This window comes from Petaurus breviceps, unplaced genomic scaffold (genome assembly GCF_028583685.1).
Source record: "Petaurus breviceps papuanus isolate PSGF00001 unplaced genomic scaffold, PetGlider_PUasm1.0 90849, whole genome shotgun sequence".
In the NCBI taxonomy this organism is placed as follows: domain Eukaryota; kingdom Metazoa; phylum Chordata; class Mammalia; order Diprotodontia; family Petauridae; genus Petaurus; species Petaurus breviceps.
The window spans coordinates 23,597,484-23,624,879 of NW_027187361.1; the positions used below are offsets into that span (position 1 = coordinate 23,597,484).

At 35.0% G+C, this 27,396-nt stretch overlaps 1 protein-coding gene across 3 annotated transcripts in view; it reads right to left on the reverse strand.

The window, feature by feature from the left end:
- The window catches only part of MGAT4A (alpha-1,3-mannosyl-glycoprotein 4-beta-N-acetylglucosaminyltransferase A), a 130,200-nt gene that overhangs the window by 14,122 nt on the left and 88,682 nt on the right, over positions 1-27,396 (reverse strand). For all 3 annotated transcript variants that reach the window (XM_069072969.1, XM_069072971.1, XM_069072970.1), the window contains exons 7-12: positions 26,941-27,054; positions 18,601-18,676; positions 6,817-6,931; positions 4,122-4,252; positions 1,275-1,382; positions 956-1,149 (exon numbers count right to left, since the gene is read on the reverse strand). In XM_069072969.1, the coding sequence (XP_068929070.1) occupies positions 956-1,149; positions 1,275-1,382; positions 4,122-4,252; positions 6,817-6,931; positions 18,601-18,676; positions 26,941-27,054 (738 nt within the window). The remainder of the gene's footprint in view (positions 1-955; positions 1,150-1,274; positions 1,383-4,121; positions 4,253-6,816; positions 6,932-18,600; positions 18,677-26,940; positions 27,055-27,396) is intronic.

A 27,396-nucleotide genomic window follows, 5' to 3' on the forward strand; every position in this document is an offset into this window, starting at 1 on the left:
TGGAACACATGTCATTTACCACCTCCTCGAAGCCTTTCCTGAGTTCCCAGCTGACATTGATTTCTCAGTCTGCAGCCTTCTTAACGTAGACCTCTCCCCTTTGACTGTGATAACATTCATGGAGGAGGACTGAGCACTTTACAGATGATCTTATTTGAACCACACTGGGAGATAGGTATCATCATTATCCTCATTTTTTTCAGCTGAGGAAACTGAGGCAAACAGAGTTTGAGTGCTTTGCCTGGGTCACACAGCTAGTATCTGCGGCAGGATTTGAACTTGCACCCAGCTGGCTCCAGGTCCAGTGCTCCACCCACTCCATCATCCAGCAGCCATAATTCTATCTTGCATCATAATTCTTTACATATGGGTCATCCTCCCTATCACTGGCCCATAGGGCAGTTTTTCCTCTGTGAAACCCCAAGACATAACACAACACCTTACACATGATAAGACCTTAACAGTTAATTGAGCTTATTCAATTATTACTTTTTCTTAGTAGTTTTGTTTCTCTTTTGGAAAATAATGCAGACTCAAAAATACAAGGTAACTCTTCACATAAGCAAGAGTACCAAGTGAATAGGTTGCTATACTGTACCAACATGGAAGATAATGGGGATCAATATATAATTACAATCCAATATAATTATATGGTGGATACAATTGAAGAATATATATTGCACAGAATATATGTCACATAATAATAGAAAGGTAACACAGATAGCTGAGATAGCAAGATGCATGAAAATAATTTAGGGAAAATGTATTAAACACAATTTTGCAAATGACCGTGAGTTAATTAAGATAAATGAAGCTGACTTTCCAACTGAAGCAATAAGCCTGTTCATTTCAGCATTTATATGAGCTTTTCACTTAATTTTATCTCACATACGTTTGGACTGGATGACAAAACAAGTAGTTTGGAGCGTAAGACCAAACAGCAATAATTACCAACCTTTCCACATCGACTGGCTTATCAAATCTAAATAATATGTAGTCCCCAGCAAGTGGGGTGACAGCCCAGAAGAAATCCTCTCCCATGTAAGTTTTTTCCAATGTGTGTCCTTGGTAGACCTTCAGGGAAGTAGATACTTCTGCAGGGGGGTTTACATGCATTGTGTGAAGTAATGGCTTCAGGAAATCTTTATCCTAATAATAAATTTTTAAAAGACAAACATAGTATTACATGCAGTTGACTACTAAGAGGAAAAGAATGAATTCAGATGCATACATCTAATGAAATCGCACACACATAGTGAAAGGAGACCACTCACTGTGAGTTTCTGAATTTTTCCTTCTAGTGAAGAGTGCAAACCAACATGCTGGAAGAGGGAAGGCCTGAATCGAATTCGCAGGTTTGATTTTTGCCTATCACAATGTTTCTCAAGAGAAAAAAAAAATATGTTAGTACACTTGATAGTGCAGACTCTTATTCGCCTGAATAGTGTAAAGTCTTTTAGAACATCTGAAATAAAGTCTGATAACTTTCTGAATTTCTGTTGAACCTTTTTCTGAATAGAAAGCGTTCCTGGCCTTGCTACTTACTTGGTAAATACATGCAATTTTCAAGAAATATTAGCTCAAGAAAGAGCGTGTTGAAAGCTACTTTTCATTGGAATCATATTTCAAGAGACAGATTTTTTTAATATTGTTTTAATTATAAGTATTATAATTAACCTAAAGAGTCACTTAAAGAACAATTACAAATATCATTTTTAAAAGATTACAAAGAAGAGTGTGAAAACCAAAAAAAAGCAAGCTTTGAGTCATTATACCAATTACCGTCACGTTATAGGCAACAAATGAACTTCAATCGAATAAAGAGGTCTAAAAAGCTCATGGTCATTGTCATTCTTAGGTAAGTGGAAGGTATCACCTGTAACAGTGTTTTAAGCTGAACTATAGCCAAAGATGTTAAAATACTGACCAAGACACTCTCATGGTGTTAGCAGGCACTGTTTTATCCCATTAGGGAAGGAGTTTTGGGGGTTTTTTTGTGCGATGGACGCCCTGACAGGCCAACAAAACCTATGCTCTCCTAAGACTTTTTAATATTTTTCATAAATATAATTTTATTATAAATATATGTTATATAAATAAATATAATTTTAATAAGCTTTTAAATACAGAGAACAAAATACATAGAATTACAAAGGAAACCTACTGAAATAGTTTTCAAAACATTTTTTAAGTTCACAGATATTAGTTTAAGAACTCCTGCAGCATAATTAATTCCTACAGCATAATTAACCTGATACTCGTTACCTGATGATGACTGGAGAAATGGGACTTAGGACACAAATGGAAAAGCAAGATAGAACCAAGACCTCTGGCTCTAGGCCTCCTAGAGAGAATGTATTCCTTGGCTAAGGGATTCTGCACGCTTCTTTTCCTCTGTCTTCCTTATTTTATACACTGCCACCTCCACCCTACCTCTTAAACCCAGATGATTTTTGTATTAGACATTTTATATTAATAATTTTTAAATTATCGCAATTACAAGTAAGTTGTTCAACAACTTATTCAAATAAGATTCACTAAGTGCTCCTTGCAAAACCTTATCATTAAAAAGAAATATGGGTTGGGGGTACATTTGACATAAATCATGTTTTCATGGGACTTTATGTCCAATATATTTGACTGATTAATCAAATTTTATTAATTTTATTATTAATGTTTATTATTAATATTTATTATTAATTATTATTAATCAAAATATTGATTAACTGATTTCTGGTTAAAAGGAAGAGCCTCCTGAACTACGCAAGAAAGGAGAAGCAAGAGGGTGCACTTGATTAGACCATTTTTTCTTTAAAGATACCAGGTGGACCTAAAATAATTACTTAGACTAATCTATTTCAGTTTCTTTATGTGTCACCAGTAGTATTTCTATCACCAAATAAAAAGCACAGGGTGCTCCTGTCTCTGAGACTTCAATAAGTAGAAATAGCATACATGTTTCTCACTGGGATAATGAAAACACCTGCTTGTGAAGCATACACAGTTTAGTTAGGACTTAATAAGTGGTGACTTCATAACTGTTGTCATGTGAAAGAGCATGGTACAATGGGGAATCAGAAAACACAAGTTTTAGTCCTTTCTTCTCTACCAGCTGTTGTGACCTTGGGTACCATCATATAATCTCTCTCTCTCTCTCTCTCTGGGCTTCAGTTTTCTCTCTCTCTCGTTTTTTTTTTTTTATTGTTTTGTTTTGTTTTTTGCTTTTTGGAGGGGGGAAGGCAGGGCAATTGGGGTTAAGTGACTTGCCCAAGGTCACACAGCTAGTAAGTGTTAAGTGTCTGAGGTACAGGTCCTCCTGACTCCAGAGCAGGTGTGCTCTATTCACTGTGCCACCCAGCTACTCCCTGGGCTTCAGTTTCCTAATCTGTGAAATGAAGGGGTCTGGACTAGATGAACCACAAAGTTTCCTTCAAACCCTAATGTTGTATGGTCTATATATTTTTTAATTAATTGAATTATATTTTTAAAAACTAATTGAAAACTGCAAAACTGAATTCTATCAGATTCCCCATCTGTAATATGTGTACCCAAAGCAGGTATAAGAAACTTGTGAAAGTGATACAGGGAATATCTGGTAAATAACTATAGTATCTTATTAAAATTAAGTGATTTCTAATTTCTTATATGCATAAAAGTGGTAAACTATAGAACTTCCTTCCTTCCACATTGAATAGGGAGTATGAAATGGCTGATTGAAAGCCAAGGGGGAGAAGGCCCCAAAAAAAGTTGGGAACTACTGTACCATGTACATCCTGTCCTTGGACCTGGTGATGTTGGAAAGGGAAAAAAGAAGTAAAAGGCCACACTGACACCTTATGACCACTAGAGGGAAGTGTACAGAAAAGAAAATGATCAGCAAGTCAAGCAAATTTCCTGGATCCTTACTAAATGACACAACTAAAAAAAATTTTTTTTCAAAAGTCCCTATGTACTGATGCAGTTTTATCTACACGACTTCTATATCGAGGGTTCAGACAGGGATTCCATGTAGTCTTTATTAATAAGCCTAAGTTTTCATATATAACATTTCTAAACCAGTGAAAAATCCTTAAATAAAATACACTGCAAAACAAGCGTTATTTTGTACAAAATTAACTTACTGCATCTTTTTCAGGATTGCAGACTTTCACCCAAAGTATGTGGTCTAAAAGCCAATCAATAGGTTTCTCCTTGTAAAACATAAATATGAACTCTACAATCAAAGTGATATCTGATGCTTGGAACATTTTACCTAAAAAGACATTCCAAATAGACAATGTCAATGAAACATAAAACTTCATCATAGGACCTCTTGGGACAAGACGGCTTAAACCCTTGCGTCCTGTCCCTTTGGCAGTCTTGTAAAATGCATAAAACATATAAGATTGCAAAGAGAGAGAAACAAGTATGTATCAAGTACCTCCTATGTGCCAGGCACTGTGCTGAGTGTTCTGCAAATATCTCATTTGACAAAGGAAGGCAATTATATTGAAACAGTTGTCAAAATAATTTTTAAAACAAGTTTGTAGACCCTAAGTCAAGAACTCTGACCTAGAACTCAACTGCCAAAATTCCTTTCGTATGGTCCGATTTGTGGTTTCTATTATCTTTCTTATTCTACATATAAAGATGTTTGTCTTTTGGCATTTTATAACCCCAAGTGCTAGCCTTCCTCACTGAGCTGATATTACTTGCTAAAAAAATATGTACACTGACCTATACATTTATACATAGCTACCACAGAGAAGGTGCTGACCAGCACTGGTGGAAGATGTTTCCCTATCTAGAGTTCTCCTTGCCCATGGAATCACAGCGCTAATGCCTGTCTCCACCGTAATAAATGAAAGGTCTTTCTCTCTTTGCTTCTCTCACCAATGTCCAGCCAAGCAGTCCTTTAAAAAAGGACGGTATAAGAAGTCCTTTTTAAGAAATCTACTTCAAAGAATTCATTCTGGTTCATGAGCATTGACCTTTTCCAGTCTCTGGATTACACCTTAAAAACTCATTTGCCACCAAAATTGGGGATTTCTATAAGCAGAAGAAATGCTTAAGTCTTCTCACTCCATTCATTTATGTACTTATTTATTTATTTTTGCTGGTTTTTTTTTTTTAGGGGGAAAGGCAGGGCAATTGGGGTTAAGTGACTTGCCCAAGGTCACAGGCTAGTAAGTGTTAAGTGTCTGAGGCTGGATTTGAACTCAGGTCCTCCTGACTCCAGGGCCAGTGCTCTATTCATTGCACCACCTAGGTGCCCCTAAGTCTTCTCACTTTAAAGAGATCTTGAAACTTGAAGACAACCCTAATTCAAATTATTACAAGAAGTTGTTCTGATTTAGATTTAAACAACTAAAATTAGTGGTAACATTGTTTCCTAGTACAAAGTTATAATTTATAATTTCTATATTTGTATTATTTTCCTTTATTTTGTCAGAGGAAACTGTATGAACTAAATAATCAAATCAGCTAAAATCAAGCAAACATCTCAAGTACTAACCTTTATTTCAGCCCTGTAGTAAAACCCCTGCAGTTGACAGGGGACACAAAAGACAGCAAAGCAGATAACTTTCTTCTGATCATACAGAGATGCACCACATGTAACTATTTCCTCCATTCCATAATAATCATTATATAGGGTTCCAAAATCCTTTACATACATTATCTCATTTGATCCTTAGAATAATTCTATGAGGCATATACTATTAGTAAGCCTTTTACACACATTGCCTTTTTTGATTCTCAGAAAACTCTAGTGAGGTAGATGCAATTTTTATTTTGAATTTACCGATACGAAACTAAGGCTCAGAGGGGTTAACTGCCAGCCCAGTGTCTCAAAGACAGTAATTGAAATGAGATCTGTTCTATCTTCTTGACCCCAAATTCAGATTTCTATCTACTAAACCACACTGTCTCTCTAGCACCTAGCACAAAGTTTTGGGTTTAATGAACACTTACTTAATTGAGTTTTATTGCCACAATGATAGAACACAAATGGTTTAAGTAGAAATCAAATTTTAGAACTGAATAATTACAAAACACAAGCTGCATTTCAGTCATGTTTCTAGCTCCATAAAAAGGGATGTTTAAAAACTTCACACTATTTCAGGTTTCTTTTAGAATTTTAAAGCATTTGAGTACTAAATGAATACCAAGGTACAGCAGAAGACCCTTATTTTAAAATGCTATAAGAACTGGAAATTATAGTCTTCTAAATTTTATATTTAAATTTATGTCTCAACAATTCAGTTTTTTTAACGTCTTAATTGCCTTAGTGCAAGAATATCATAAACCAGGGATTTCTATTCATTCACTGAAGAAATAATACTCCAAAAACATTTTGTTTAAATGTGTACTGCAAGCGCCACAAATAGTCATAGGGAATCAAGCAATTTACTGGGAATCATGAAGAACTGGACTGAAAACCTGATTTCAGAAACTAACTGTATGAACCTGGGAAATCACTTAAACTCTGAAACTCGGTTTTCTCATCTGTAAAATGAAGGGGTTCGACTTTATGTCCTCTAAGATCCCTTACTAGTCTGATTCTATAATCTCATAATCTTGTGGCACTCTTCAACACTGTTTTCCTTATTTGAGACCTTGTTAGAGAAGAACAATTGCAAAAGGATTCTTTAATTCAATTATGCCATTATTTTTCTGTCTTTAACACTCTACAAACTATTCAATTTTCCTCACATATGAAAAATAAATTTACTTTCTCATGTTCAATAAAAGATGAGCTTTAAGGTAAAATTACAATTAAATATTCTGAGAAAACTAACATGGTTAGAAAAACTATTAAACTTCTATTTTTCTCACCAATGAATCCAAGCTGGGAAAATTCCAAAATCATCCAGTCTTCAGAAGAGACCTGAAGTGCAAAATTCTTTATCGTACTGAAGTAATTCTGCTTAACAACAATATCATCTTCAAGCTAGGGAAAATCGAATAATTACATTAAAATAAGAAAGTGTGGCCTGGAATTCAGTTTAGTAACTATCAAAATGTTTGGTTTAAAAATCTAAGGCCAATATGAAACTGAGAATAATTTAAAAGAAAACAAGAAAAAATGAAACATAACGTATCATGATACCTCCATCCATGTCTCCATCACATAAAAATAATGGAACAATAATGAATTATTACTTAGTGGGGGAGCTTTTGAGGGAGGTGGCAACTTTTCCCAGTGTTTTCACATAGGGAAGCTTTTAAACCAGTCTTTCAAAAACCGTTCCTTCATTCAGAAATCTAAAATTTCCAAAGACTTCACAGTAGATGAAATACTTCAGTCCTTTAACTTCATTTTGGAAAGTTCAGAAAGCCTACCAATTTACAACTTTATTAATCACACAAACTTTTATCAAAACACAGAAGAAAGTAGCATGTCTTTCCACAAGGTGGCAGCAAGGGCTAACAAGAATGTTACCATTGTGGGTTTTTTTGTTTTTTGTTTTTTTTTGGTTTTTGTTACCTTTGGCTGAGACAAAGGAAGGAGAAAAGTAATCGTCTTATCTCTTCTCACAAAGCTATAACTGCCAATACAGTTTTTCGGTATTTTAACTTCACTTAAATGGCAGTGCCTCTCTCAATCTCAATTTTCTATCTTTCTTTTTACTCTTCCTTTCTGGCAAGTATTATGAAACTGCATGAACTTATATAAGGCTTCAATTTCTTGAAGAGAAAGCACTACAGAAATTGAAATATAAGTATATGAACCTCCTTAACCTTTAAGAGGAAATTCTCTACTCAAGTCTAAAAAGTTTCCAAACATCTGTAATTATTATAACCCAAAAACTTGCACCGTGTCAACAGTCTAAAGAGTAAGGTTCAGATATAATAATATTTGGGTGACGCTAGCTAAAATAAAATGTCTTATTGAAAATATGAAATAAATCCTTTGAGCTCTTCAGGGAAAAGCTATGTTGAAATCTCAAGTATTTTATGATTACACATGTATTATAGTTCATTATACACTATTATAATGACGGAACAAATTCTACTCATCAAGGTTTTATGGAATAACAGAATCTCAGACTAAGAACCTCAGAGCCCACCACAGCCTAACCCCTAACTAGAGCAGGAATCTTCTCTAGGCACCACCATTAATAAGACCATTCTTTGTTCTGATACTTCTAAGAGGCAGGGACTCACTCATTTAATTCAATTCAATATTTACCAAGAGAACAAAAACAGCCCTAAAAGGCAGTCAAACTCTCCCTAGTTGTAATGACTAATCTTGGTCCCAGAAAAGAGATTAAGAAACACACCTCCTTCCACTTGGTAGAGAGGTAAGGGAATTACAGATGTGAACTGCTAATAAGACACCCATTGCTAAGTTTGTTGATTTTGCTCTAACACTATTTTAGTTGTTAGGTAGTAAGGGCATTCTACTCCTCCCATCAGCACACTGATGATCTGATATGGCTTCCTAAACCCATTTAGCCTCCCAAGCTTACATGACTGGTAGTAGACAAAGGGGTGAGATCTGTGAAGACTAGAGAGGGACTTAAAGGGACTCAAAGGCCAAACATCCAAGGCCATGACGGGCCCTCTGCTGCTGCTGCTATTTGATTGAGGACAGGCAGTGCCACACTGGTCTGTGGAACATTTTATCTGCACCCCATTCCCACTGCTTGGTTGGTAGGGCATACCAAAAGTCTTCTGAAGTTCCAGATACTGAGGAGGGACCTGAGAGCCTGCATTCTATTGTTCAGTTTGCACAGTTGCTACCATTAGAATCACCACAGGCTGCCCACCCTGAGCTGTAACTGCAGGATGGTAAGTTAACTAACTACATGAGTCCTCCTAGCTTTCACGGAGAAACCGGAAATCTAAAAATAGAATACTGAACTTCTGGGTTAATCATCATTCCTGGGCTGAGAGGAGAGAAAGAGGAAGAGAGGAGGGGGAGGAGAAGAGAGAAGAGGAGAGGAAGGAGAGATCAATGAAAGGGAGGGGGAGAGGGAGAGAGACGAACTCCACCCCGGAAACAGCTTTTTAGTGGGAGATGGATATGGGAATGGATCGGCTTATGTTCCATAATACTTCTTAAAAAAACAAACCAATCAACATGCATTATTGACTGCTATGTGCTAAGCACTAGATACACACAAAAAAAGCAAAAACAGACCCAATGAAGTGGGACAACACAGAGATACATACATATAAATTAATACATAAAAGCAAAATACTGAGTGGATGGAAAGTAGCCTTTAAGGAAAGACAGAAGGGCAGGGGCTGGAAAAGGGTTCCTAGAGGAAGCAGAGTTTGATCTCAACAGGTTTTTGCGTTTTATTTTTTAATTAAAAAAAAAAATGAGGAGGGCGGCTAGGTGATGCAGTGAATAGAGCACCGGCCCAGGAGTCAGGAGGACCTAGGTTCGGATCCAGCCTCAGACACTTAACACAAAAACTAGCCATGTGACCTTGGGCAAGTCACTTAACCCCAACCGCCCTCCAAAAAGCAAAAAAGAAAAAAAATAGTCTATAAGGGGTGACTAGGTAGTTCAGTGAATACAGCACTGGCCTTAGAGTCAAGAGGACCTGAGTTCAAATCTGGCCTCAGACACTTAACACTTACTAGCCATGTGACCTTGGGCAAGTCATTTAACCCTAATTACCCTGCCTCCCCCCTCCAAAAAGCCAAAAAAATAAAAAAAGTGTCTATCTCACGAAGGCTGGAAGTGTTAGTAATACTCAAGAGGTCAGATCCCACTCCTGATGTGCACTGGAGTTTTGACCTGCCCCAATGCCAACCAGGGCTGAGTCATCATTCCTGGCCACAAGTATTGATGCCAGACTTAGTGCAGACACCCAATTAGCCTAGCATCCCTCAGCTCAGACCTCCCAAACTCAAGAGATCCAACAGCTCCAGACTCCCCAAAGGCTCAGATTACAAATGTGCACCACAAAATCTGGCTTCTGAACCCAGTTTTTTTTAACTAATTTTTTTTATGACAAAAATCTATTTTCTCTCCCTCCCACCAATTATACCATTGAAGTGGAAAACAAATTTGTTGTAACAAATATGCATAGTTAAGGGAAAAAAACCCTCACTATGTTAAAAAATAGTTTTTCATACTATACCATGAACCCATCATTTATCACTAAGTAGATATCAAATTCAATTATTGATCTTCTGGAATCACGATCATTTGTGTCTTCAAAATTATACATTTTGATAATGATGTTATTGTACATATAAGTAATGCTTCTGTTGTTATTATCTTTCATCTAGTCCAACTAAGCTGCTTATAAAAACATTGCAAAGAGTAATAGCTTTCTTTCCTTATTGTCTATTCTAATTCCTTCAAATTCTTCTTCTCTTATTGCTAACGCTAACATTTCCAGTACAATACTGAATAACAGTGGTGATAACAGACATCCTCGTTTCACCCGATCTTTTTAGGAAAGCTTCTACTTTATCCCCATTCCATATGATGCTTGCTGATGGTTTTATGTAGATGCTACTTATCATTGTAAGGAAAACTCCATTTATCCTATGCTCTTTCGTGTTTTTAGTAGGAATAGATATTGTATTTTGTCAAAAGCTTTTTCTCCACCTACTGGAATAATCATATGATTTCTGTCAGTTATAATCAATTATACTCATTGTTTTCCTAATAGTGAACCAGCCCTGCATTCCTGGAATAAATCCACATGGTCATAATGTATTATCCTCATGATAAGTTGCTGTAATCTCTTTGCTAATATTTTTATTTAAAATTTTTGCATTAACATTCATTAGTGAATTATGGATATGTTTTGCATGACTACACATGTATAACGTATATTAATTACTTACCTTCTCAATGAGGTGGGGTGAGGAGGGAAGAAGGGAGAGAATGTGGAACTCAAAGTTTAAAAAAAAAATAAATGTTAAAAATTGGCATTTTACATGGAACTGAGGAAAAATAAAATACTAAATTTTCAAAAAATGAAATGGAAGCTCCTTAATCTTGCATGTGAAGACTGCCAAAAAGAATTCATTGGTGAAAATGGTCTATAATTTTCTTTCTCTGTTCTGACTCTTCCTGGCTTAGTGTAATGGAAATGCAAATTTAAAGATCTTCCCTGCCCTTAGGCCCTTTGATAGGCTTAAGAGACTCTGAGAACCTTCCTTGATTTGAAAACTCTGCCCCCTAATAGGCTGAATGTGGTCACATGGAGCCTGTGGCAGGAGGCTTGGTTTTCAGGAATGCCCACACCTTGATGGGGTGTGATTGGGCAGTGGGTCAAGAGGGTGGTTACATTCTCTGACCCAGGAAAAGGCTATATAATCCCTGATGTGAGGCTTTGCTTTGGGAGCTCACTTTGAGAAGTGTTCTGTGATTTGATCAGATGAGACTCTGGGAAGCCGATGTTGAGAGCCCCCCTGGCTTTGAAAAACCCAGATGTTGATTTGGTATGGATGTAATGGTTGGACAGTTTGGAAATCTGTCTACTTGATCTGTTTCTCTGTCTTGATAATTCTGTCTGTATACTCTGAAGTTCAGGGTACTGACCTTTCTCCCTTGAACTAGGTAAATGATACATATTTGACTGATTAAAGTAAGCTTGTTAACCCATTTTGAGTTGCTTTCCTTTAACAAAGCATATCTAAGAACTTGTGTTGGCAGCCACCCTGGGGACGCTGGGGTGCTTGCTGATACACTTAGATATCAGGACCATATTCGTATCATAAAAAGAATTTGGTAGGACTCTTTCTTTGCCTATTTTTCCAAATAATTTATACAGTATTGGAATTAATTGTTCCTTAAGTATTTGGTAGACTGCACTTATAAATCTATCTGGCCCTAGAGATTTTTTCTTATGGAGTTCACTGATGGCTTATTCAATTTCTTTTTCTGAAATGGGATTAAGTATCTTATTTCTTCTTCTGCTAATCTGGACAATTTATATTTTTGTAAATATTCATCCATTTCACTTGGACTGCCAGATTTATTGGCATATAATGGGGCAAAATAGCTTCCAATTACTATTTTAATTTCCTCCTCATTGGTGGTGAATTCACCCTTTTAATTTTTGGTACTAGCCATTTAGTATAGCCATTTCTTCTTCCTTTTTTAAAAATCAAATTAACCAAAGGTTTATCTATTTTATTGGGTTTTTCATAAAATCAGCTTAGTTTTATTAATTAGTTCAATAGTTTTCTTAATTTCAATTTTATTAATCTATCTTTTGATTTTCAGAATTTATAATTTGGTATTTTAATTGGGGATTTTTAATTTGTTCTTTTTCTAGCTTTTTCAGTTGCATGCCCAATTCACTGATCTCCTCTTTCTCTATTTTATTCATGTAAGCATTTACAGACATAAAATTTCTGCTAAGAACCATTTTAGCTGCATCCCATAACTTTTAGTTTGTTGTCTTATTATTGTTCTCTTTGATGAAACTACTGATTGTTTCTATGATTTGTTTTTTGACCTACTCATTCTTTAGGATTAGATTATTTAGTTTCCAATTAATTTTTAGTCTATTTTTCCATGGTCCTTTGGTACATGTAATTTCTACTGCATCATGATCTGAAAAGGATGCATTTAATATTTCTGCCTTTCTTCACTGGACTGTGAGGTTTTTATGCCCACATGGTCAGTTTTAATGTAGGGGCCATGTATCACTGAGAAAAGGATATATTCCTTTCTATTCCCATTCAGTTTTCTCCAGAAGTCTGTCATATCTAACTTTTCTAAAATTCTATACATCTCCTTAACTTTTTTGCTTATTTTATGGTTAGATTCATCTAGTTTTGAGAGGGGGAGGTTGAAATCTCCCACTAGTACACTTTTGCTATCTATTTCTTCCTATAACTCACTTAACAACTCTTAAGTATTTGGATGCTATGCCACTTCCATTTTGTACATATATGTTTAGTACTACAGGATTCAATTCCGCAACTCCTTGAGTTTCACATTTTGTCCCCCTCTCTCACCTCCCCCCCATGGCGGCATATAGTCAAGTATAGGATCTGTAAATACTTTCACATTATACATTAGTCAGGTTATAAAGACGGATTGTATCAGATGGAATGAAAAATGGTAAAGAAGACATAAAACCAAACAAGAAAAGGAAAAAGATCAGATATTTTGCTTCCATCTGAATATAAACTCTCTAGTTCTTTCTCTGGATGCACACATTTCTCTCCATCATGGGTCTTTTGGGATTGACTTATATCACTGCATTGCTAAGAAGAGTCCAGCCTATCAAAGTTGGTCATCACACATACGTTGTGTCTGTAATTGTGTACAAATTTCTCCTGGTTCTACTCTTCTCACTCAGCATCAGTTCATATAAGCCTTTCCAGGTAAATATGAAGTCCATCTGCTCCTCATTTCTTATAGCACAATAGTATTCCATTACATGCATATACCATAACTTGTTCAGCCATTCCCCAACTGATGGGAAATTTCCAATTCTTTGCCACCACAAAAAGAGCTGCTATAAACATTTTTGTACATATGGGTCTTCTTCCCACTTCTATGATCTCTTTGGGATATAACCCTAGGAATAGTATTGCTGGGTCAAAGGATTTGAAATTATTTATAGCCCTTTGGGCATAATTCCAGATTGCTCTCCAGAAAGGCTGGATCAGTTCACAACTCCACCAGCAATGCATTAGTGTTCCAATTTGCCCACATCCTCTCCAGCATTTGTCATTTTCCTGTTTTGTCATCTTAGCCAATCTGACTGGTGAGATGTGGTACCTCAGGGTTGTTTTGATTTGCATTTCTCTAATCAATAGTGATTTAGAGCATTTCTTCATGTGCTTATAGATATCTTTAATTTCTTTCTCTGAAAATTGCCTGTTCATATCCTTTGACCATTTATCAATTGGGGAATGACTTGTATTCTTATAAATTTGACTCAATTCTCTGTATATTTTAGAAATGAGTCCTTTGTCAGAGACATAGGTTGTAAAGATTCTTTCCCAATTTCCCACCTCCCTCTTAATCTTGGTTACATTGGTTTTGTTTGTACAGAAGCTTTTTAATTTCATATAGTCAAAATTATCCATTTTACATTTTATAATGTTCTCTAATTCTTGTTTAGTCATAAAGTCTTTCCCTCTCCTCAAATCTGACAGGTAAACTATTCCTTGTTTTCTGAGACTGCTTACAGTATCAACCTTTATACCTAGATCATGCACTAGCAGAAACCACATGATCATCTCAATAGATGCATAAAAAAGGCTTAGAAAGTATAGGAATAAATGGAGCCTTCCTTAAAATAATAGGTAGCATCTATTTAAAGCCATCAGCAAGTATTATATGTAATGGGGAGAAGCTAGAAGCATTTCCCATAAAATCAGGGGTGAAATAAGGGTGTCCACTATCACCCCTCTTATTCAATCTGGTACTAGAAATGTCAGCAGTAACAATTAGAGAAGAAAAAGAAATCAAAGGGATCAAATTAGGCCAAGAAGAGACCAAGCTATCACTCTTTGCAGATGATATGATGATATACTTAGAGAATCCTAGAGAATCAAGTAAAGAAGTGCAGGCAACTTCCTGGCTTCTCTCTGGCTCCATCAATCCATTCCTTTTTTTATACCTCTAATTATTAAGATGATCTTCTTCACATTAAATCATTACTTGTCTTTCTATGACTTTCATCCATTGGTTAATCCTGTACTCTGGAATACAAAATTCTAAAGCTAATCTCTTTCCCACACAACAAAATACTTCAAACATTTCACTGTAATGTTCAAGTCATGATTAACTTTCCTCTTTTGCACGCAAAGCTTATTTAATTCCTTCAAATAATTTTGATATAACATGGTTTAAAATAACTTCCCTATCTTGGGTCACCCTTCTCAGGATATACTCAAACTTCTTACTGTCTTTTCTAAACTGTAGTTTCCAGAACCAGACAAGGATCCAGAGGTCTGATTTTTTTTTTTTTTGGGGGGGGGGTGGTAGCAGAGTGGTTGGCTTATATTATGGACCCTATGTGTCACAAGGGTAAGAAAAATGTTTTTAAAAACCCCAAGTTTCCTGACTAGCCAATCACTAGGGAAAGAGAGGGAAAGCAAGACCAGAAACTGCCACTGAGAAAAGAAAGATGATAAACTAAAATTAGCAAAGCATAAAGGAAGGAATGACAGAAAAGCCCAACCTGACTCTAAGGCCCCACTGCTCCACACATGTATAGGCAGAATAGAATCAAAGACTCCTAGTGATCAGTGATAACAGTGATTAGTAACAAAATTTACAATATTTATAGACAAGCTGACATGTCTGCCTATTATATCACTATGTTAAGGACCCATGATTTTTTAGGTACAGCACCCTGGGGTAGACCACACTCTCTTATAACTTAGTTGAGAAGTGTCAGTTCCTTGCAACTCTAAAAGGTGAACTTGCCCGAAGTCACCCAGCTGGTAAGCCTCAGAAACAAGACCTCAGCACAGATCTTCTGGACTACAAGTCCAATCAGATACTAGCCAACAGATCATGACACCTTGATGTATGAGTCATTAGGAAAGGTTCATGATCAATAAAATAGGTGGTCAATGATATGAACACATTTCCTATCATACAACATGACAATTGAGAAAGACCTCGGAGATCTTCTACAACAACCACATTTCATGTGATATCTGTGGGAAATGAGAGAGAGAGCCCAGGGCACTTACCTAGCATGGCACAGACTAGAGAACTAAGATGCAGAAGCAATTCAACACATCAGTTCAGTGTTTAGTGAAACTAACACTCCCTATCTGATGAGAAACACTATAAGAACCGAAAGCAATGTGGCAGAAATGGTTTTATATCAGCACCTTAAAATAGGCACTGGTTCAAATTACATAGTAGGCACTTAATAAATACTTGCTGATTGACTGATATAAAACAATAAGTTCCCAACTGGATACACAACACAAAACTAAAAAGCCATATTATAAAATAAAGACAATAACAAAAACTAGAGAATGGAAAGAGGAAATTTTAAGGTTGAGAGAGAATTCTTAACCAAACAAGGGACTGAAATGATCATAAAATATAAAAGACAATTTCAATTACATAAAATTATAAAGCTTTTTCCACAAATAAAATCAATGTAGTTTTTCTAAGAAGAAAAATGGTTGAGTAGGAAAAAAAAACTTTCCATGAAAAAGTAAAATATTCAAGATATATAAGGAACTCATGCAAGTATCTAAGACTTAAGAGACAGATGTTTAAAAGATACAAAGTTTTCAAAAGAACTATAAACAATCATATGAAAAATCACATCAAATCAATAATAAGAAATATTCAAATGCAAACAACTCTAAGGTTTTATGTCCCACCCGTCAAAATGGCAAAGACAATTTAAAAAAACAGAAATAGTCAATGCTGCAAGGGCTGTGAAAGGCTGGCACATTCATATACTATTGGAAGAATTATGAATTTGTCCAACTGTTCTGGAAAATAATCTAGAATTATGTAAGAAAAATGACTAAATTGTTTTTATGTATTGACTTAGCCATTCCACTACTGTGAATATATGCAAGGAAGGCAAAGATAGAGAGGTTCCATATATACCAAAATATTAATAACAGAAAGTTTTGAAATAGTAAAATACTGAAAGAAAAGTGAGGTGCCCATACCTTAAAGAATAACTAAAGAAACTGTGGTATATGAATGTAACGAAGTATTACTGTGTTGTAAGAAATTATGAATAAAGAAATTCAGAGAAACATCCTAAGACTTATGTCAATAGATGCAGAACACAGTAAGCAGAACTAAGAGAAAATATATAATATAAATGAAAGTAATACTAAAAGTAACTATCTTATTTAATTGGAAGAAGCAATCTCAGCCTCGGAGAGCAAATAATAACATGCATGTGTCTTCTCTCAGCAGAGTTGGGAGACGCTCTGGATGCAGAATCTGGTACACACTGTCATCTACACTTACACTTGTTGTTTGGTTCTACTTAACTGGTTTGTTTTTTATGACGAAAGGTTCAGAGAGGCTTTTTTAAGAGGAAAGGACTATGGTATAAAAATGAAAAACATTAACAAAAACTTTACCAAAATAATAACTTGCCTAAAATCACACAGATCGTGACTGATGTTGAATTTGAAGTCATGTCTTCTGACTCCAAAACCAAATGGCCTTTCTATATATTGTATTTATATTCACGATCAATTATCCTATAGAATATGAACAGAATGACTGCAAAAACCTGGGGACACGAAGGAGAAGGCTCCATTGGCTCAATTCTCTCTCTTTGGAGGATGATAAACAAAGAATAAACTAGAGATAAGAACCATAACAGTCTACAAGCTATGCACTCCAGAAATATCTATGCTCAGAAGAGGAAACAGAGATTCTATCATAGCGAGGGCAGCATGACTGTAAAAATGCTGCCACCAATGTGTTACAACTGCCAAAGGGATTTATCCTGGGAGAATTATAATTATGCCTACTGACAGAGATATGATCCCTGTGTTAGCCCCCAATACCACCTACTCACATGGGTCAAGACAATTGAAAACTGTGCCCTTGCCCAGTCCTTTCATAAGTCACAAGTTCTGTTATACAACACAATAATTTAGTGGATACAAAAGAGTCTAAGCTGAATTTGTTTCATAATCTCATATAGTGAAATCTCACTAATTTACACTACTAGGGAGGAGACCAACTGAAATAATAAACACTATAAAGAAATGTAATTTTATTACCATAAAAGATGTCTAGTACCTCAAACTTGGCTAAAAAAAAGTATCCTTGAGAACCTCAGGGGTATGATTTAACAAACAAATAAAAACAATGAGTAATGAGTATGATAGTTGTTCATAAAGCAGAGAACAGTAGTTTTACTTTTATAACTTTAAAAGATTTGAGAAATAAACTTAGTTCAATGCCCTTTATTTTACAACTGAGAAAATTAAAGCCCAGTAACATTAAGTCATTTGATGTAGCTCACAGAGAAAATTAGTGAAAGAACTGGAACTAGAGCCCAAGTCATCTAAATTTCAGCTTAGTTTTCAATCTACTATGAGGTTATCTCAGTAATTCTAGAACACTCATGTCAAACTCAAATAGAAGTGGATTCTTGTTGACCACATACTGACTTTGAAAACCACAAATTAACATAACCTTTGTTGTACTGTACTTTTATTTTTTAAACATTTCCCAATTACATTTCAATCAGATTTTGGCTGCGCTCAGTTAAGAGGTCAAGAGTTTGACATCTTTGTTCTAGAGTGTATGAGGGTATCTGATAAAAGCTGGCACTCTTAAGTGTTGTAAATATATTAATGCAATCATATGCTCTTAAAAAACATTATCTTGTATTTATATTAATTTAAGGCACAGATAAACTTTAACCCAGAACTTCTCTATGTTATCATAAATTACAAACTAAGCATTTTGAAGGCATTTTACTTCAATGATATTTTATAATCTATGACATTTTAACAAATAAAAAGAGGACTCAAATTTTTAAAAATGTTTAAACCTACCTCTTTAGGAAAATTTGGAACTTATGGTAATGAAGTTGTACATTTGAGGTTTTTTAACTTTCTTACTTTATTAAGATTATGCTTATAAAACTTTTTTCATTAAAAGATTCACTTTACAAAACTATCCTATAAATAATTCTTTTAAAAACACACTACCTGAATGTAATAAATGCCTTTTTCCTGAGCATACATCATAAGAAAACAATAATCCAAGTTTTGCTTTGTCCTCCACCTGAAATAAAAAAGTCATCAAAAACATGAATTAGAAATTAAACATGGAATTTAATGAAATACTTATGTTCCACTCCATCAGTGGAGAAAACCTTAATCAGGTTCAAGTTAAATTCACAATCAGTTCTCAAATTGTGAGTGGGTTAAGATGGATTTTATGATATTTCTGACTTGCTTTCACAACTTTTTGAAAAATTTTAAAGAATAAATTTAGTATTCCTCTTTTTCATAACTTGTTAGTCAGTGGAGGGAAACTTTTAGGTAGGTCGAGAGCTACACAGACTCTAGGGCACCTTGGGAAAGTGCACCTACTTTGCTTACATGAGTCAATAATTTTCTCCTTTTTTATGTACTTAGGAGGGGATAGTCAGAAAGCTAGAGAGAACAGGCAGCAAACAAGTTAGAAAATTTGATACTGTAACAAGCAGCCTGTCAAAATAAAGTACACAGACCTGTGCAAGACTAAGATCATCACTGTAAATTTTGGCTTGGAAAGAGATTACCTAAACAACAACAGCAATAATAACAAAAAGCCTAATGAGGTTGGGAAAAGGTTAAAATTGTGTAGGATCTAAACAAACCAACAAAACCCCACAAAAATACCCCCAACAGTATTCACTGAATCAAAGTCAAGAATAAAACAAGTCTCTGAATTTTTTTTCTTGCAGAAATGTTTGTCAGTGAGAGATATCACATCATTTACATCACTCTGTACTGTTTCAACTATCTTCAACAAAGACAAAACTGTTATTCTAAATCTATCCTATCCCATAGTAAGAATCCTACAGGTTTGGGAATTTTACATTTCGACAAAATTTGATTTCATCGGGGTGAATATTCCTTCTACCAGTGCCAATCACAACACCTCCATGATTTTTCATTCTGTAAAATCCTCATTGGTGGTTTTCTGTAAACCTTTTACAGGAAATCTACAAAATCCCTTCCACTGAATACAAGTTACACATCCTCTTTCAAACCTTTCTGCAATTCTTGTCTAATTATTTCCATAAATTACCTATAGAGGTCCCACACAATGAGATAGAGGCATCCACTCTCATCCTGTAACTGGTAACCTGGGCACTAACGTGGTACCCCAATTGTTCTTTCATCCATTGATACATGACCGATCCACTTACTTTTCCCCTCATATTTTTTACACCACTTTGGAGAACAATCTCTCATTAATAACACACTGAAACCTTGTTACATCTACCCTATGTCTTTCACTGTCCTTTAAATCCCCTACATTTATGACTGTTCCATGACTGCAGTGTTACAGGACTTGAGCAATAGCTGGAAGGAGAGAGGTGCTGAAGGAAGGGATTCTGTGGCTGCCAGTGTCTTGGGATGAGTGACAGCACTGTACAATTTCCCAAATGCACCCAAAACTGATCTCCTCCCACTGACTCCCCCTCGGCACCTGATGAAAATATACATGTCCTAGCAGACTAACTCAACATATCAGCTTTTCAGAGTCTGGAAAATAATCCTTTTAAATTCAATTGATTTGCCATAATGGATGGCTAAGTCAATTTATTTTGAGTAGATATGAATTTCCCCTGAGGAAGTATTATTGGGTTTGGGGTTTGTTTGTTTGTTTTTAACTACTTGCCACAATTACTACAATATTACCTATAAATAGGAACTTATGGACTCTCATTCATTAACAGAGAATTATTTTGTTTGGGATCTATATAGAACATCAACTAAAACATTTAAGCACATAAAATGATTACATATGTATAGTTATATATGATTTGTATAGAAAATTATTAAATAGTACCTGCTTATTTTAAACCTCATTTGACACTGATACTCAGGGTTCCTGACTATCATTGAAGACATATTTGTCAGTTTAGTTTAAGTTTAGCACATACTTGGTTTCAAGGGCCTTTTTTGTTCCATATAAACAAAGTCAAATAAAGAAAAAAAAAAAAGACAAAGGAAACAAGCCTGATTTTATCTATAACATTCCATACTTGGAATCCAGTCACCTTTCTACTGGAGAAAAGCAAGTATGTTTCATCACTGTTCCTTTGAAACCAAGTATTAGTCTGATTTCTGTTTTCTTTCAGGGTTATTTTTATTATCACTATTGTAGTCACTGAATAAACTCCTTTCTTAGTTGTTTTCTTTATTATATATCAATTCATATGTCTTCCCATGCTTCTCTGAATTCCTTACACTCATCCTTTCATCATGGCATAGTAATATTCCATTACAAGTCATTTGTTCAATTATTCCTCAATTGATAAAAGCCCACAGAGCTTTCTTCAGTGCTACAGAATGTTTTGTTAGGAATATTTTATGAATATTAATAACAGGACCTATCTCACAAAGGTAATTTGAGAATCAAATAAAACACAACAATATATCTAAAGTGCTTTGCGATCCTGAAAGTGTTATTTAAATGTTAGTTATAATTATTTTGGTATAAATGGGATCTTCCTGCCATGGACTTTTTTCTCTGATAGGATCAGTTGGCCAAAGAGTATGAATAGTTCTTCACATGTAATTCCAAAATGATTTCTAGGAGATAAGTCACCTCACAGCTCTACCAACAGTATATGTGTATGCCTGACTTCCCATAGCTTCTGTAACATTGACTACTATGCTTTATCAACATGAAAGGAGAAACTTGTTTTTTTATATGTTCAGTATGATCTTAAAGAGCTATAAAAATATCAACTGTCATTATCTTCATCAATATGATACATGCAATTTGCATTTCTCTTATGATTAGGGATGTGAAGCATTATTTCTTGTGGTGGCGGATTGCATTTCTCTTTTTTAAAATTTTCTTTATTAACCTCAATCACTTATTTATCCATTGGGAAATGGCTCTGAGTCATATAGATTATGTCCATTTGCTATGTGTCACTGGTACCTCAGTTTTATTAATGATGTCAGGGATAAATGATGCAAAAATTTTCTCCCAATTAACAGTTTCTCTTTTTATTCTACCTGCACTAATTTTGCTCATGCCAAGAGTTTTAAAAATTATATGTAACTAAAATTGCCTGTGTTTTTTTTCTTATATAATATTTTCTATGTCCTTTGGTTATGAACTCTTGCCCTACCTACAGTTGTAAAAGATACTTCCCTATTTTGTTTTAATAATATACTCTTCTGTAGTTAAGACAAATCCTTTTGGAGCTTCATTATTTAAGACACTAATCTAAACGTATGTACTACCAAGCCACCTTCCATTTTCCCCAGCAATTCTTCTGTAAAGGACCTTTTCTCCAAAACTTTGCATTCTTGAAGTAATCAGATACTGGACTACTATGTTTATCAGCTTCCAGGTCTTCCTTATCTTATGTAGTCTGTTTCACTAATATACTTTTCTATTTTATAACCAGTACCAAATACTGGTTATAATGCCATATTTTACACCATTTTGATTTTGAAAGCATTTTATTCTCAACATAGTTGAATATTAATATTTTCTCTAGTTCTCAGACTATATATATATATATATATATATATATATATATGTATAACTAGAAGAATGTGGTTTATTGAAGAAAATAATTTACAAACCTTTACTACCTTCTCATGCTTTCAGCAAAGATACTCTCAGTACACACACTGATTATCCTCAAAGACTTTCACATATCATTTAATGGCTACTGGTGTCTTCTTGGTTTCAGGGGTAAAAGGAGAGCAGGAAGGAAGGTGCAGCAGCATTAAAAGCATTATCTGTGGGAATGGCTAGGTGGGGCAGTCAATAGAGCACTGGCCCTGGAGTCAGGAGGATCTGAGTTCAAATGTGACCTCTTTTTGCTTAACACAAAAAAGTAGCCGTGTGACCTTGGGCAAGTCACTTAACCCCAACTGCCCTACCTTCCCCCCTCCAAAAAGCAAAAACAAACAAACAAAAAATCATCTGTGCCATTTTCAATTTTAATGAAATTTCCCCCTCCAAGACTTCATACTTAAATGCCTTTTCAATTGAGTTACCTCCAATTTTTCACATGTAACATGAGGTACTGAGGTGACAGATATATGATAGAATTTCACTACTATAGGTGATGAAAAGATATTACAGAAGAAATGCCCACAGATCCGTTCTTCTTTACTATCTGTTGTACTTCTTTGGGTTTTACTGAAAATGTTTTTCAAGATAATCTGATTTAGCTGGATCTCACACTAAACTAAGCTCTCTATAGGCGCAATTTCTCAACTGCCTTTCATTAATTTTTGAAACGATACGTCTTGCTCAGACTTCCCTCATCCTCTTCTGTATTTATAAGTTAATGGGATTTGGGGGCTCTATTAGTTTTCTCACTTTCAGGATTGACTTCTCTCATATGTTGAACTTTAACAGACAATGATAATCAACATGTTTAACTTTTGTGTAATTTCCATTTTCCTGAGTCCATAATTAGTTTTTAAGCAGGTCTGATTAGAGCTGCTTTCATTACATTCCACGTCTTCTTATCTTCATCTTTTCTTCAGATTCGGTGTTTACTTTGACCATTGCTCTCGAAGTGAATGATTTGCCTACACAGCTGATTCTGATATGACTGCAGCAGTGGTAATCGATAATTTCTTATCTGTTAAGATATAGTCAATGCCCTTTTTTGCAATACTAATAAATGCTCAAATCCAGTACTTCAGGTTCTTTTCTTGAACAGAGTATTCATTATGTACAAGTTATGAAGTTTCCAAGTGGCCCACATATCTATAAGACTGGTACAAGTTTGTTTGTTTGTTTTTTTGGGGGGGAGAAAAGATTCAAAATACTGTACAAAAAGTACTCAGTCTGGGATGTGTATGGTTAAGAAAGATAAACATCTGATAACATAATCCTTATGTGATTACTTTATAGAAAATTTAAAAAAAAACAATAAAAATTCAACTAGAAAAGCAAAAAGTTAAGAATCTCAAGGGAAATAATAAAAAAAGTGGGAAGTGGGGCTAGTGGTATAAGATCTCAAATTACACCTCAAAACAGTAATCATTGAAACAATTAGGTGCTGGTTAAAAAACAGAAAACTGTATGTAATGGGAATGTAAATTTTAAAGATCTTCCCTGCCCCTAGGCTGAAGTGCACCTGGAGCCTGGGGTGGGAGGCTTGTTTTTCAGTAGATATTTCTTGATTGGCTAGTGGGTCAATAAGGTTGTTACATTCTCTGAGCCAGGAGAAGGCTATATAAGCCCTGATGTGTAGCTTTGTTTTGGGGCTCACTTTGAGAAGTGTTCTGTGATTTGATATGGATTCTGGGAAGCCGTTGTCCAGAGCCCCCCGGCTTTGAAAAACCCAGATGTTGATGTGGTATGGATGTAATGGTTGGACAGTTTGGAAAGCTGTCTACTTGGTCTGTTTCTGTCTTGATAATTCTGCCTGTATACTTTGAAGTTCAGGGTGCTGACCTTTTTCCCCTGAACGAGGTAAACGATATATGTTTGACTGATTAAAGTAAGCTTGTTAACCCATTTTGAGCTACTTTCCTTTATCAAAGCAGATCCAAGAACCTGTGGTGGCAGCAAACTCTGAGGATGCTTGGGGTGCTTGCTGCTACACTGTATCAGTGAAACAAATTAAGGATGTAACATATAGAAGCAAAACACACAGAGAAGCCTAGAATTTGACAAACCCAGAGACCTTGGCTACTGTGGTAAGGACTCAGTATTTGATAAACTGCTGGGAAAAGTAGACAGCAATCTGTCAAATATCAGGATTAGATCAACACCTTACACTATTTTCCAAGAAAAACTCCAAATGGAAACATGACCTAGACAGAAAAGGTCCCATCCTAAACAAACTGGAAGAAAAAGGAAGAATTTTCTATGGGAGAGGAAGATCTAAGGGACAGAGAGGATTACAAAAGATAAAATGGACCAATTTATTAGCAAAATTTTAAAGGGTTTTGTACACACAGATCCAAAGAAGGCAAATTAGAAGGGAAACCATTAACTTGGAAAACACTTTCACAAGAAGTTTTTCTGGAAAAGGTCTCATTTCAAAGATATATAAGTAATAGAATCAAGTTTCTAAGAGTAAAAGTCTTTCCTCAACTAATAAATGGCCAAAGGATATGAATAGTCAGTTCACAAGGGAAAAAAATCCAAGCTATTTGTAGCCACAAGAAAAAATGTTCCAAGTCACTAACGATTAGAGAAATGTAAATTAAGGTAACTCTGAATTTTCACCTCACATTCATTAGATCAGCACAGTTACTTAAAAAAAAAAAAAGAAAATGACAAATGTTGAAGGGTCTATGGGAAAACAGGAATACTGCTGGTAAAGCTGTAAATTCATCTAGTCATTCTGAAAAGCAATTTGTTACTATGCTACTATGGGTATATATGCCCTTTGACCTAATAATATACCGCTACTCAGTCTATTCTCCAAAGAGATCAAAGAAAGAAAAAACGTTCCATATATACAAAAACATTTATAGCAGTTCTTTAATAGTGTCAATGAACTGGAAAATAAGGGGGTTGCCATCAAATGGGAAATAGCTGAACAAATTGTGGTATATGAATATAATGGAAAATTATTGCTCCATGAGAAAGATGGCTTCAGAGAAACCTGGGAAGACCTGTATGGTGTGATACAGAGTGAAACAAGCAGGATCAGAAGAATTTATACCAGGACATCAACACTGTAAAATCTAACCATTTTTAAATACTTAAGAACTCTGATTGAAAAAGTAATCAATCATGATTCCACAGAAACAAAGATGAAGAAAACTACCCACTTTGTGACAGAAATGTGGAGTAAAACAACGTATGAAATACATATTTTTGGACATGGCCTATGTGGAAATGTGTGTTACTTAACTATACACATTTGTTACAAGGAATTTGTTTTTTTTTTCTCTCTAGTAGATGAAGGAGAGATGGGGAGAAAAAAATTGCTTGGGAATGTTTTTAAAATAAAATTTAATCTCAAAAAATAAGCCTTAGGTCATAGCTTGTATGGTAGCACTCTTTCCCAAACCAAGATTTACACTGACTTGCAAATATAAATTTTCAAAGCAGCACCCTCTGACACTATTGCAGATAACTGATGGAAAAGTCTGCCCAATTTTTGAATCACATCTCTTTTCCAGATGCCAAATATTCTCCTAGGTACCTAAAAATAAAATTCTATAGTACAAATTTGTTTAGTAAGTCAAATACCTCAGTTTGAATTTACCAAAGTTTAATTTTTCCTCACCCCTCTCCACAAAACTCTCCCTAATGAAAAAGCATTTTCCTCATTCAAAGCCTCCTCATATTTCCCTAGAGTGAAAAGACAAAAATACCCATTAATATAGAAAATTTTCAGTAAAATTTGGAAATACATTAAAAAGTTTACCTAAATCAAGTAACATTTCTACCAATTCTACTCCAATGTGAACACACTAAAATCTCTGAGAGGACTGTAGTTAGGGGGAAGAGATAAAAGAAAACAATAAAGCCCAGTTTGAATCTCAGCAGGACTCTCTTGTTAATGAGTGTACGTATCTGCAAAATGGGCTATAAAAATGCAGTTAAAGTTCTGGTATAAATGATAATGACAACAAAACAAACTGCAGGGTTCAGTTCAATATGTTACATACAATAGGCACTAAATAAATGCTAAATGCAATAGAACACATCAATTAATCAAGCAAGAAATTCAAACCTTAGAAATATGACCTAATTCTATTCAATGAATTAATATCTAAAAATTGGTCAATTATCCTAGATAAAACAAATTACAAATATAATCTTATGGTTTACTAGATACCACAAAGTCAAGAGCTCTACAGTCTATCTAAATCTTTTATTTCCCATAAGCACTTGGCTGCATTCTGCATTCAGTAGGTGCTTAATAGGTGTGTTGTTGTTATTTTGAGCTTTTGGAATTATTCGCGATGCTACACATTTTTAAAAAGTAAATTAAAAGGTGGATATTAAGTTAAGACAAGTCTTCAGAATACCCTGAATATTACCATGACCTGATGTTTACAGGTAACAACCACTCTCATTTACTAGCTATCTGATCTTAAGCAGACCATTTCACTTCAGTGCGCCTCAGTATTCTTGCAGATACTGTCTTACAGATAGTCAAATGTGGATAATTCCTCGAGGACCGGTTACCTCACAGGCTTTTTGTGAGGCTCAAATAAGAGGCTCAAAGTGCTTTGAAACACTTTATAGATGTTGGGAATTATTCTTACTTTTATCCAACATATATGAATACCTCCCCCCAACATTGCTTTACAAGAATTTACATTCAGGCATTTTATGAACAACAAAAGTCAAGTTATTTTTCAAAATCTTACTTTACTCTTTCCTTTGAGTCTCCAAATGTCTTCTTTAAGTTTGTGAAGTCAGGATAATAAGTTGCTGGAGGTGATATGATTTCCATCAAACCAGAATTGATTTCTGTAGAAAATCTATCAAAATAAAGGTCAACTGAGTTATTTGTGTGATTTATTTGTCTTTTTGTCATTCTTACTACATTTGACAGAAAACAAATCATTAATCATTATAATAAATATGTGAATGAATGTGTTCATCTACCTCACTCATCGGAATGACAATAAGCAAAGCAGCATTATTTCTCTGATGAAGAAAAAAAGCAAATTGAGCATCTTAAATATCCAATTACAGAAACTTTAGGATAAATTTTAAGAATAATGTCATAAAAGTTGCTTAGGTCCAAGAACAATGAGTAACAGAACCTTTGCTTACTCTGGACTTGAACATCACGCCCCGCCCCAGGAAAAGCTGACCAC